This window comes from Sciurus vulgaris (assembly GCF_902686455.1).
Source record: "Sciurus vulgaris genome assembly, chromosome: 4".
NCBI classification, from domain to species: Eukaryota; Metazoa; Chordata; class Mammalia; order Rodentia; family Sciuridae; genus Sciurus; species Sciurus vulgaris.
In genome coordinates, this window is record NC_136464.1 from 80,946,770 (window position 1) to 80,961,185 (window position 14,416).

General features: G+C 38.8%; 1 protein-coding gene across 1 annotated transcript; it reads right to left on the reverse strand.

The window, feature by feature from the left end:
- Positions 1-3,640: 3,640 nt before the first annotated feature.
- DKK1 (dickkopf WNT signaling pathway inhibitor 1) lies at positions 3,641-7,142 on the reverse strand. The gene is made up of 4 exons (XM_079136758.1): positions 6,729-7,142; positions 6,321-6,483; positions 5,026-5,169; positions 3,641-4,902 (listed from the first exon to the last, which is right to left on the reverse strand). The coding sequence occupies exons 1-4, from the start codon at positions 6,972-6,974 to the stop codon at positions 4,649-4,651; spliced, it is 807 nt and encodes a 268-aa protein (XP_078992884.1). The 5' UTR covers positions 6,975-7,142; the 3' UTR covers positions 3,641-4,648.
- Positions 7,143-14,416: the final 7,274 nt, after the last annotated feature.

Sequence of the window (14,416 nt, forward strand, 5' to 3'; positions counted from 1 at the left end):
CCTTGTGAATTATTTCTCTTTCTTCAACGACTAATTTGTGGAACATATAACTGGTGGTACTTGCCCCTACAAAACTCTTCTTGTAGAAATACCACAGTTCCTATTAAAGGTAGACTGGATGTAGTCCAGTTGCTTGGGTAGCCAAGCCAGACAACCAGACCCAAAGTAAACCCCTGATAAAAGCTAAGCCAATAGGAATCCTTGACCAGGTACTTGAAGTAAAGTCTGAGTTGCCAAGCAATTTGCTGAGCAGAACTAAGCTGGATAACTATTTATACCAGGGACTAAACCAGAAGTTTATGCCACCATAACAAAACAAATGGCGCCATGTTAAATTACAATGGCGCAGCGACTATAAGCAAGTTAACGAAGCCAGTGTGCACAATAATTCACATACTGATTTTCTCAAGAATTGTCATTCTAACTCATGTCTTCTTTGTGTCTCTTACAGACTATTGCAAGGAAGATTCATTTTAATTACTTTGATATTAAAATAATGGCTAAATGAAAATCACAAATTATCACTAATATCACTCTTTTCTTCTCTTCCTAGGTGAGTTGAATATTTCACTTTTTGCTTAATCTGAAACCTATGGATTGGAATGAAGATAGGGATATATATCTAAATGCTTTCTTTTCGTTCTATAAAAGGTCTTGAGAAGATGATGGTTCAAATATTAACTCTTTTCTGAAACTTTTTTGAATAGCCACGGGCTAATTTAATTATTAATGTGTTGTCAGATACTAATATATGTTATATAACAAAATATGTATTCAATTGTCCAATGGTGAAGACCTAAATCAATGCCTATCCTGGAGGTAGTTACAATGATATTGTTATAATGCATACATGTTCCTCCAACTTACATTCTAAAGTCTATATATTCTCTCCATAGTATCAGTGAGGTTAAATTTATGCCCATCATGTACCTAGAAACTGTGGGAGTTAGGACTCTACCCCAAATCTATCTCATCACACATTCTGTGTTTCTAATTACTATCCTAAACCAACTCTTGGCACAAATGTTTATTTGTTTTCTCCCATATAGCTCCTCAAATTAGGAAATCAATATTGTATATAGCTTTTAAATGCCAGCATAATGTTCACGGATCAGATAAGCTCAATAAATGTATATTAAAATAAAAATCCCTAACATTACCCAGATTATTATCCTAGGTTATTGATGTGATTTACTATTTCTAAGCTGATTTTTATGACAAACACAATAAATACCCACATATGGACACATATTTGTACAAACATTAGATGTTCAAATTGTGGGGATTAGTTTCTGTATTTTTAGTGTAGAGATAAAAACATGTATTTTTATACTTTGATATTATACTCAAAGCAGTATTTTTAGAAAGTATGAAAATTATAATTACTCAAAGAAAGACAATTATAAACCTAATAGCAGCATTGTCAATAGTTCTCTAAGACTATAAAAGAAAACTGGTAGCACAAAAAAAGTTAGATAATATAGCCAAATTTAAAAATGAAAGAAATTTTAATTATTTTATGTATAATTTCCACAAGTGGCAGTGAGTGCTAATTTGACTATTCAATTAGAAATACTGAAACTGATAGAATTTATAACTGCATAATTACTTTACTAAGGCCATGAATGAAATAGTGAAACTTGATTTACCATGGGGGGGAAAATACATAAAGTGTCTTGACCTGCTGAAATATTAATAATCATATGTAGGTTGCATGCTTTTAGTTTTTCTTTTAAGCAACATAATTTATCCTTATTTCTATCAATAGATTAAACAAAGGTTGAAATATTCAACCCTTTAACAAACAGAAAAAGGTGGAGAGGAACTTGTGGTTTTATTTAATTAGCTATTTTAAAATCAAAGTAATTAAAGCAACCCTACCTTTGACTGTGTGTCAGAGATTACAGTTCACTATGGAAATGTTCAGATCAGCCTTTATTTGCCTGTTTCTCTTTTGATAAAATTTAGCAAGAGTGTATCATTACTAGATTAGTGATAAGCAGATCCCTTGATACTTTATCCATGTCAAACCCAATGGACATGCTTTTTGGCTTTAGAGTTTCCTGTCAAAACTCAGTTATTGCTTAATAATTGAATATACAGTGGACAAAATAAAAACATTATTATAAACAGTCAAAATGCTAGTATTAAACGGTGGAATAAAAATATTCTTATCGTTTAAACTATTCAACAAAATTTCTCTAAGTAAAAAATTCTGAATTGAAGAAAAAATAAACTAAATAATTACCCTACAAATATACCAGGACAGGAATACAAAAATCTTGTACCTGTGGCACAGTATTTGGTAGAGCACAAACTGTGGAAACAATTTGACTGTTTATTGGTAATGACTGGTTAAATAAAATAGAGAAGAGCCATGGCAACATAGTACAAACTTGATGCAACTGGTAAAGGATGAGCCACCTCCTTCCATATACCACAGAATGTTGTGCAAAACACTCAAGTAAAGAAATTGAAGTGCAGGGCAGTGTGCGGAGTAGCCAAAATAAAATACCTTGTGAAGTGTTCCATTCAAATAAATCATTTGAAAGTTAAAGAACACAAAACATTTTAAGTAGCCATTATGTAAAAGTTCTTGATATCTTAAATGATCCTCTTTTAGGTATGTACTGTCTGACCTTCTCTTCTAGCCTCCTAAACAATAAAGCATCTACCGTTTTGATAATTTTTCAAACTTCATAAATGTGCTGGATTTCTTCTTCATGGGAATCTCTTTCTAAGTTCCCAGTTGAATAGGAAGAAGTATTGTCCTTGGTTGATTTCTCACTCTCCCACCCCCAACCTGAGATGGGAAGTAGGAAGGGATAGAATAGCAGACTGAGATGTGCAAAGTTGGAGAATCTGTGTCCACAGTGGGTTCCTTGGAAAGGAAGGGATCCAATAACCAGGGCCCGTTAAACATTTGCTCCTTTCCCCTCTAAAACAAAGGCCCTTCTTTCTTCTTTTTGATGAAAGGGTTTCCTGTTTCCTTTCCTCTATTGTGCTTTATTGAAGAAGGCAGTCCTTAGAACTGGCTTTCCTGGCACTTCAGAAAACAAGCACATATAGAAAAAGAAAGTTTCTCCTGAGCCAGGAAGCAGAGACTTCAGACAGAAGGAATATAACAGTAGACAGCCTGCCATTCCCTATCAGTGAAGAACCAATCCCAGCTTGTGTTCTGTGGGCTGAGCTCCTTTAAAACCAACCACTTCCGGGAACACAAAAACAACAAACATTCTAGGACAGCTGCACTATTTAAGGAAACTTTTTGGATAATTGATCAGTTTGCTACTCTCTTTTGAATGCCTTGAACCCAGCATTTTGTGGTTTTGATGCAGACTTTCAGAATACTGCATAGTAACTATTAATTGGGAGGTTCATCTTCCCTTTCCCCTGTATAAATATCAATTTTGGCAAGGAAAAAATGCAGAAACAGTTTATATTTCATGGCATGGGTTGTCTTTAAACAATACATCCCTCTACGCATTCCAATTGATAGCTTTCTTGTTAAGCCAAAACTGAAATATTCAATTCACCTAACAAGAGAAGAGAGTGAACTATGAGAAGATTTTTGATTGTTATTTAATAATTATTTTTTACTCCAAGTAATTAGAACAAGTCTTCCTTGCATGTAGGAGTATTTAAGATACTTCAAATTAATTTATTTGACACAAAATTGGCATCTATATAACTATATTTCCATATACACATCCTCTTCCAACCAAGCACTTTGGTATTTTTTGTGGACAATTTTTTCTTGTCCCAAAGGTATCGTCCATTTAGGTAAATATTACTGTTTTATTGGGAATTGTTTTTGAAAGTAGTAATATAACATTCAACTTCAATTAATCATAATAATTTGAGTTTATCAGTAAGAGAACATATTCCTTTAAAAATACTAATGTTGTCTTACATGTAGATAATATACCTTCTTAAATCTTCTTTAAATATCACATTTCTTTTCAAGAACACACACACACACACACACACACACACACGTACCCACCCTTTCTCTCTCCCTCTCTCTCTCCTCTAAGATCACAGTCCCAAAATTTATCTATGCTTGTAACATTTCATATTAAATGTTCAATTTTATTTCAAGGACTATGACAAACTAGAGAGAAATGTAATCTAAGCATTAAGACAGTACATTTCAGATAATAAACTAGTATTTTCATATTAAATTTTAGGTACCTATCACTTGTCATTTAAAGAGTTCCTTTAAGTATAGACTCTAGAATTAAAAGGGAAAAGGTTATGCATTTAGGAACTGTAAACTGAAGTTATTTATTTCAGTTCAATATAGAATATTTATGAGTCAAGATAACAATGAATGTGTACAAAAATTTACATAACAAGAGGAACAACAGACAATGCAATGCAGCACCTTTAGAAAAATAATTAAATGTTTTGTTGCATTTACAGGAAGTGCCACACTGAGAATTTACAACACAGTAATTTACTGCAAACACAGGGGAGTTCCATAAAGAAACAAAGCTCTTACACTCCAGATTTTCAGAAGGTAATATCGGAATGCTTACTATAACCACAAAATTTGTGCATCCTTAGGATTGAGCTGACAAAAGTCATAAAAGATTTTCATAGCATATATTATATAAAAGGAGTCCACTGTGTTCGGACAGCTGGTTTAGTGTCTCTGACAGGTGTGAAGCCTAGAAGAATTATTGGCTTGATGGTGATCTTTCTGTATCCGGCAAGACAGACCTTCTCCACAGTAACAGCGCTGGAATATCTCCAGCCCATGGGAGCCTTTTCTCCTGTGCTTGGTGCATACTTGACCTTCTTTGAGGACAGGTTTACAGATCTTGGACCAGAAGTGTCTTGCACAACACAAACCTGTGGCACAGTCTGATGATCGGAGACAGACAGAACCTTCTTGTCCTATGAAGAGGGGGAGACAGTAGGAAAAATGCTTTGTTACTGCTAAGCTTGCATCATTTCATTAATTCAAAAGACACTTCTGATGTGCTAACAAAAAATGAACATTGAAGTCCTTTAATGTACCTTTGGTGTGATATATTTTTGAAGACAGGGTAGTTCTTCTGGAGTACTCATCCAAGGTGCTATGATCATTACCAAAGCTTTCAATGATGGCTTCCTCAATTTCCCCTCTATGGAAATGACTATGATCAGAAGGCATGCATATTCCTGAGAAAGCAAGAAATAATAATTAATTCCTAGGTTGAAATGGATTGTTGCAACAGTTGTGATGGGGCAGCCTAGAGGCATCTCATTGTAGTATAGTTATTTTAAACACAAGTCAAACTTTCTCCCTAGTGTCAGTGCAAAACTCTCCAGACGGACAGAAACATCAATGAGTGTTCAGTTATTTGCAATGTCTCTAGTACAGTCATTTAAAAATGTTTTCCCACTAACTGTGGTAGTGCAGTGAAATTTCTGTCCATGTCTGGTACATTACATAAAAAAAAATGTTCTAAAAAATAACTTCTCTGCTGGTGGTGCTATATGGGTACTGCCAGACTAAGTTAAACAAATGCACGTCCAGCTGCTGGAAGATTACAATCTCACCCACCAGTTACTTTACTGTATAATTTCTATATTACAGAGATTGAATTAGTTCATCCTAGAATACTATTGGGTCTGAAAGAGGTTAGCCACCCTGTAAGTTTATTTCTGGAGACCTCTTTGTCTGTCTTCAGTCTTCCTCTTTGAGACATTAAATTTTCTTGGATCTGTGGTTGTGGGGAGGGGTAGTTGCTTTAGGGAAGGAAGGTTTAGAAGGAAGGTTGAAAAGGCCGGGATGCTGGAGTGCCAAGATCTCCCTTAAAAATCGCCAGTGCAGATAAATCACTCTGTGCTTTACCTGACAACAGTTTCAACATCCAGGGACCATGAGGGAGAGGGACAGTCTGGCAAAGCCATGAAAATGAACCCAGCAAGGAAATGCCAATGCTAGTTTCTTTGGTTTCCCTTTCAAAAGGATCCCACAAACCTCCCCATCATCCGCCGCACCCCGCACCCCTCCCCCAGCCAATTAACCTCAAGGCTATCCTCAGACAAGTTTTTATGGAAGGGAACACACTGAGGTAAACAGCTGTGTCAAATCATTCAAATCATTGAGGGACACATAGGAAAATAAGAATCTCTTAGACCTCCAGAGTTTCCTCTCCTCCCAGATTAAATACTCTTAATGAATATATTTCAGGAGAAACCCGCACACTGAACACCCATGGGGGACGGGGGTGTTGCAACTTTCCCAGAGCAAGGAGCATTTTCTTTCATCTGTAGGTACTGGAAGACAGGACGGTTCAAGTCCGAAAAAGAGCTGTAGGACTCACCATTTTTGCAGTAGTTTCCAGGGCAGCACATTGCGTGACGCATGCAGCGTTTTCTGCGTTTCCTGCAGGCGAGACAGATTTGCACGCTGGCTCCCCCTCCGCGGGTGGGACTTGCACAGTACTCATCGGTGCTGCACTCCTCGTCCTCCGCGCACGGGTAAGGCTATGAGAAGGCAGCGGAGAGAAGGTGAGGAGCCCCGGCATCCGAGTACCCACACTTCTGAACCCGGACGCTCATCGCAGTCCCTATTTGTGCACTCTCCTAAAGCTGTTGCCACCCTCCACTCCCAAATGCAGCATTTCCAAAAACACCCTGAATCTCATTCACCCAGAAGACTCCACACCTTCCTCTCCAAATGGTATCCCTTCAGGGTCACAGCGTCCTTGGATCCCTGCGACCCCTCTCACCTGGTAGTTGTCAAGGGTCTGGTACTTGTTCCCGCCCTCGTACAGAATTCCTGGTGCAGCGCTGACTGCAGAGCCTGGGTGCCCGGCAGCGCCGCCCAGTGGTGGGGGCAGGTTCTTAATAGCGTTGGAATTGACCAGAACCGAGTTCAAGGTGGCGCTCACACCCAGCAGAGAGTGGTTGCAAAGAACTGCTGCTATAAGGGCGACCAAGAACCGAGCAACTCCCACAGAGCCCAAAGCCGTCATCTCAGAAGTACTCAAGCGGGAGAAAGAGAAAGGAGGGATGTCACTTTGCAAGCCTGGTCCCAACGAAACCTTGCTGGTGCGGCTGCAGAGTAAAGATTCCCAGAGCCTCCAGCGATCTCAGAGTCCTGACTGAGCTCTGCGCCGCCACCGCCACGGTGGCTGCCTTTATACTGCGAGCTCTGAGCATTCCGGCCCCTCGGGGAAGACAACAAAGCCGGGATGGGATTTCAAAGCGTTGGGAGGGGCTGGGAGGGGGTGTGTTTGTGTACATGAAGGGGGGGATTTTGACACTCTTCACCCCTCCCCTCCCTTGCACGGTTGTTCTACTGACCCAGCTCACCTTCGTGGTGACAGTTATCAGTGAGCATTAGAGCAGAGGACGTTAATAAACGCAGAAGGCGGGAGGAATTCTGCGCGCAGGGGTACGTTTGCTTTGCAGCAGGGACTGGATTATTTGTATCTGAAATACTTTCCAGAGCCGAATGGTGGTAGACTCTGCGGAACCACTTTTTGCCCTTTTCTCTTAAGCCAATACTCCTTTTTTGAGCAAACAAATAATATTCTATGTTAAATACAATCCCGGTCAGTAATTCAAAGACTCTCGGGGTTGGGGACGTCTCTGCCAGAGGACCAGGTGGCCCTTGCAAGTTGCTGATTAATCCTTTAGTGTTTTGATTTGCAGATTTGGGTGAGGTCCTGGTCTTTAACTTCGTCCAGTTGCTTCCCTTCACCCCGCCCTCTCCCCTCCACCGAGAGAAAAATGTGCAAAGAGAAGTAAATTTGCACATCAAACGAGGATAAGAAGGAAGAAGACCTAATTCTCTTTTGATGGGAAGTTTAGAGTGGAAGGCGAGAGACTGGCATTTGGAAATTAGATCAAGGGTGGAGAGAAGAGGGAAATGACCATCCGATAATCAAACTATTTAATGTGGTTCTTTGAATCTGGTCAGTCGCGGCAGTAGATGAACTTGATTAGGCAGACACGCGAGATCAAAGTGGCTCGGAGCCAAAGCGGACAGAGTCCCTCGTGCGTGCGGGGGTCAGCCGTCCTTCTCTGGTGCCCCCTTCTCAGTGGTGGGTTAATGGAGGGAGATAAGAAACCCTAAAGGCTTAGCGCCTGACTTCCTCATTAGTATTTCATATTGCAATGCTTGAGAACGCTTTTGTTTGATCCCAAGTCAAACCTTTCGCAGATGGAGGAATACAGCCTCCTGGGAGATAATTGACTACTTTGTGGAAAAGGAGAACTGAAAGTGAGCTAGACAGTGAATTCGACATCATTTAATTCAGTGTATGAAATAACAAAGTAACACTGGTGTCTAGGAATATTGTTGTGCCTATAAATTTGAAATCTCATCTAGCTAGTCAACAAAAAACAATTGGAAGCCTAATGCCCAGGCATCAGTTGCCCTACCATCCAGTTTATTGCCTTTTCTCTTTTTATTTTTTATTTTATTTTGGTTTGTTATTTAGTTGGGTAGGGATAAGGGGTGCAGTGAATATGAATATTTGAGGCAGATTTCTTATTCTAGGGAATAAAGTTCAAGTTCTCTTTATTCTAATAAAACAATTATAAAGTATACAGAAATAATACAATTATAATAACAAAAGATAAGAAATGTACATAATTATTTTAAAAATAGGTTGATGTTATAAGTGTGAGAAAAAGGAAAACTCTTATGTAAATTGTGTAAAGGAAGAAATGATTATAAATCACAGTTGAATAGAAAAGACTGGAATATATTTATTATTACTCCCCTAACCTGTAGGCCATCTATATTTCCTCCACCTGCTGATCTACAGTGGTCATGACTGTGAGGGCCACAAGTCAGTCTCATAGAAATGTAATCCTAAAGTTGAGGGTATTTAAAAACCAGTTGGTGATGGTCTGTGTTTTGGTTCCTTGGGTTTGAGAGTCCTATTAAGAATGTCTTCTCCACCATTCTTTATTGGTGCTTCGAATTACACTGGTGTCCTCATCCCAAATTGCATCTATCCTGGGAACTTGCCTATGACTTATTGATAAATCCAGTTTAAAAGTCTACCACTGATTAAATCCTACCTATTTCCTTAGGTTTTATTATGAACATGTGTAATGATGTAGACATGGCAACTTCTCTAGAAATTTTTAGAACAAATTGAGAATTTAGAGGCAAAGGGGAAGTTTTTCATTGCCTTTTTAATCATAAGGATCAAGCCCAGAGGCTTAGGGAAAAAGAACTAAGAAACAGGAGATTTTAGGCACTTGCATAATATTAATAACAATGTAATAATCAATGTGCTCATCATCTTTGGTACACTACAAAATCCACAAGCTATCTTAAATTTGTGTCATGTTACAAACAGAGAAACAACATGTATCCCATTTGTTTACAATAAAAAAAAAAAAATTTGTGTCATGTTGAAATGCGGGGAAAGAATCCCTGCCTGCCTCAAGAATGAAAATGTCTTTTCCTCATCCTATTAGCCTACTTAAGTATTTCTAGAAATATAGTTATGCCACACTAAAGGTCAATCCCTTTCCCTCTTTTCACAAGAGATAGTAGATGGTTGATTTATTTAATATTAATGAATTTAGTTCATTAAGAATTTACATTCACAAATGGAACCAGTGGACTGGTTTCTACCCATTTTTCATTTTCTTTCTGAAGTTCTCATGAGTTTAAATCTAATAATGAATAGATCAATATCAGATTTCCTGCTGTGTATTAAGAACAGTACTTGGTGTTGTTTGATAAAAGATGAGTGCTAATTATCTACTTCAAATTATTTTTTAGGAGCAGGTGAAGTAAGGTTACATATTACACAAGGAAGAAATTATGTATGTAGCCCTCAGAGAAGGCTGAGTTCATAACAAGACAATCTTTTGTTCAAATGGATAAGTTTATTTTTTAGTAGAATCATCATCTTTAAATTCTGTCTGTAATTTAAATTGTGGTTTTGTCACAAGCATCAAGAGCAAATGTAAGAGGTGAAGTGAAGTTCTAGTTTTTCTAGTAAATTTGCTCCTTCAGTTCTAGTTAACATTCAATGGTGCCAATTATTGGAAGCATATCTCAAAAACTATTAAAGGCAGTTTCCTTGTCCTCAGAAGATGTTCAATCTCTGAGTGGTTGAAGACACACAATGTATTGATGATATACGTTTTTTCAAAACAGTTTGTATTTTGGTCATAGGGAAAAAAAGAAAAAGGACCAGGAACTGTGATTGATACATTTCAGGAGGAAGAAGTTCTAATGATTATCTGAGTCTCTACTATAGGTGGCAGGAACCAGAGCAGGTGTATTTACTTTATTAAACTCCATTATTCTGTCCTACAGGAAATCTTGCCTCTTATTTAATCTAGCTTAAACAGGACCATAATTAACACAATAAATTTAATATTTTGTATTAGATTTTAAAACAAGAGAAATATGTTTACCAATATAGTACTCAGGAATGGTATAATAAGATATGCCTTCCTGGTATTTTAAGTGCTGGATGCCATTCATAGAATATCCATGAAAATTTTCATCCATGAGGCAGATAGATAAATATACTCCAAAAAACACTATGCTATTTGCAAACTACTTTTCTGTCTTTATTATCTCAGGTTCTTTTGTGACTGCTGCATTTTAAATTTCCTAGCTCCCTCTCTCTTTCCTTCCTTTCTTCCTTTCTTTCCCTCCTTCCCTTTGTTAAATCAGAGGATGTACATTTGTTGCCATTTAATTTGCCTTCACTAGAAAACAGTGAGTAAATGGTTGCTGTTGCCAACATTTTGTTAGTAGCAATCTTGACTTTATTTCAGGGATTCCTCATTCCTGATATTTAATAAAAAGTGTTATGACTTTCTCATTGGTCTTTAAAGGATTTTGGGGCTTAAATGCTCTCCAGGATGTTAAAAGAGCTTCAGACAAGGCCCATGTTATGATTCCCTAGAGAGGCTGGATTTTCTCTAGTCTGCAGTACAAAGAGAAGGAGAGATTTGACAATGATTATGTTGATGGACAGCCCAAATAAATCAGTTTTCATGGTAGCTTTCTAAATTTGCTCAGAAGATACTGGAGCAGGACATTAAAAACTAATTGGAACCTAGACCCCAAAACTCATGAAGATTTGACTAAAAACCAGTGAGGATGGTCCCTAAACCAGCCATCAACCTGCATCTTTTCTCATGTTCTGACACTCAGAAAAATCTGTGATGTGTAGAGAAAGAGTGTATCAGCTCCCTTAACAGATGTTAATCCTAAAGGATTTAATATTTCCAACCATGAAGATAAGCCAGTGTCAGCAGAAAGCAGAATGCTTATGAGATAGCCTCCACATCTAGAAAAATTTGTTTTCCTCCATTTCACTAGGTCCCTACTATTACCTCCTTTATAATGTAGGCATTCTCCAAGGGTCATGACCAAAAAGGGCATCACGCCATGGTGTCAGGGGGTTGGGGCACTTCTACTCTGCCAGCTGCCAGCTGGTGCATAAGCAACCTTAATAAAAGTCATTTAATTCTCAGTACTGGTATTGGTTTTTCATTCATAAAAAGAGATGCAGGGGCCCCGGGCGGGGGTTGGTTTGTGGGGTTGGGGAGGTCTGACTACCAAATCTCTCCAAGTGCTGCCACAAGACATTTTGTATTCTGGTTAAGAATGGCTTGCAAGGGGGCAGTTCTTTAGGTAGCCTAAGAATAAAGTAGAAATCATTGACATGAATCAATACTGTGAGCATGCTGGTGTTAAAGAGACTGGCATGTAACGTTTTAGAACCTGAAAATAAGGTGAATTATTTGAACCAGGTGTTTTTTATAGGTGTGTGATGTGTGTATCTGTGGTGTGTGTGTATCTGTGGAGAGTGTGTTCTTTCAATCACAAGACTAGTTGTAATGTAATGTTTTGGAACCAAATTTTTCAACTACTGTTGTAGTTTTAAGCTTAGTAAATTGCATTGAAATCTTGGGATAAAAAAGTACCCGGACCTTGAAACGCCAAACGGTCAAGATGTGGCTGAAAAACAAACTATCAACTTTTGGCGGGGAAGAAAAGGGACGTTGAATTACTGCAAGGATTCTTTATCACCATCCCTGAATTAAAAGTATCTCTTTTCACTGGAGTCCACGAATTGGTGGAAGGAGGCAAGTGGGGGAACTACCTGTGTGGCAGACCTAGAAGCCCAGACTAGAGGGGTCCTGAAAGCCCCTGCAGCGCTGGGCGTTCGCATCAGGCAGGCCCTGGGCGCTGCACTTCACCACGCCGCCAGTTCTCATTGTTCTTGCGCTCCCGGGCAGGGTGCTCACGGTGTCTGCCTTCAGTGTCACAACCGTCGCCAGCATACAGTAGTGTAAAATGAAGCTTGTTTAAAGACTCTCTTTGATGAACGAAGATCAAACGGCCTGGGGACCCCCGGTCTTAATCAGACTTGAGCCTGGATGGCGTTTTCACAAATAGTCCGTTTGCTCGGCTTTGAGCAGACGTTGTGCTCAGCACATTCATCCGGCTGCAGGGCGGCTAATCCCCGCTGAAACCCTTTGCCGATCGCAAATCCATTCACACTACAATGGCTGCTGTTGGTTTGCTGTGTCAGTTCATGGGCAAATAAATGCAGGCCTTTCTGACTTAATTAGAAGGGGGAGGGCGGAGAAGGGGAAAGACTTCGAAGGGGAAGATTACAGCTACCCGGACTGGGGCTCCGCTGCCTCCGGCATCGGGCGGGAAATGAGAAAAATCCACTCTTCTGCTGCCCCCTGATGGAATTTTTGTAAAAGTTCTTCAGAGCAAAGGTGTGAAGGATTTATTACCCTAGTTGACTTTTTGAGACTTATTTTGCAGGTCTTATTGAATTGTATATTGTGTATCATCTTCACCTCCTATGCCGCAAATTCTTCGAAGCTAAATATTCTCTAGTCCGTTTGAAATTTATAGACTCTCTATTGCATTCCTGAATAAAAATTTCAGGATCTCCGGAGTTTTACAAATATTACTTTGTAGGAAAATTCTAGGCTGAACAATTAGAAAAGTTCGTAATACACAACTTTTCATAAAACATAATTATTTTAAGAAATAAAAAGTTATCGAATGAGAAAATGTTAATAATTTCAAGTTTCCATTTTCAAAAACAGGATGCAAACCAACAGATTCATGCAAAATAATAATATATTTCTGTTTCTTTAAAGCCAACATGATGTACCAGTAAAAAAGGAAGAGCTGGAAAAATTAACATACTGACAGTGCAGTTCCTGGCAAAATATAATATGTATATTAATATTTAAAAATTTTATTACAACTCTTTTTTTTTTTAATCTCAGCAACCTGCTTGACCTTTACTAAATGCTTGATGAATGAACAATGGAGGGAATAAAAGGTGTATGTGAATTCAGAGGCTAAAGAAGAAGAGGTGAGGTGAGGAGAGGGGGAAGGATGACCTCAAAAAATGAACTGGCCCAGATTTGGCCAACCTGTTACCTTGGAAGAGTAAGAGAACTCATTCCATAACCAGAACAGAGAACTCAGGGGCCCTCAAATCAGAGAGAATAAGACAAAGCCAAGGAGTCGGACTGCGTTCAAAATGTCAATTACAAGGCTGTTGTAAAGCTGTTGGCTTTGATGTTTGAAAATTAAGCCATAAAGCAATAACCCATTTTTAGAGAAAGAAACCAAGGAATAACCTAAAATTGGTAGCTGGTATCATGGTTCAAGCCCAGATCCAAAAGGAATGGTTCTCCATTCAATCATGGACAGATCCCACCCTTCATGTTTGTGAAAACCTTCACACTGGCTTTTGTACTTGGGATATTTCAGTAAGAAAAGTGACAAGATTTGGTTTGCTTTAGGGTATAGGACATCTTTCTAATACAAACTATGAGAAAGCAATTCTCATAGTTTTAATGGAAGAGATGAGGAACGATTCAAGATTAATGTCATCCATTATTAGCATGTAAAACTGAGGGAAATATCAGTGAATTGTGCTTGTAGACTTCTACCCACATGAAAGATATAGGGGTCAAGTTCAAAGCCATCCATGGGAAAGATGGAGAAAGATGGACCCTCAGAGCATGGGTTTCTGACTAGCATCTGTTCTTGCTCCCTTTGTCAATTTTTTTTCCCCAGCCCCCTCAGGCTGATTTTCTAGGTTAATATGGTGAAGATCATGTTTGCTATAGTAGAGAAAGGAAGTGATGGGTTGAACCCAGTGGTGGTGTTGAAAATTTTCCTGTATCACACTTGGCCCACATTTCTCCAGGGAAGATGGACAGAGGGAAAGGAGGTGCTGGCACTAAGTGGGCTTTGGCACAGAGCTCTGGAAAATCAGAGGAGCTGGAAGCCCAGGTGGCAGGATACACCTGGAGAGCAGCAAACTCCTATGGCCATGAGAGTCTGCAGTGCCCATACAAGGGACAGCAGTCCAAACCCCATCATGATAAGCCATATGGGGAATGACAAAGACTTGTCCTAACCTGTCTTCTATTG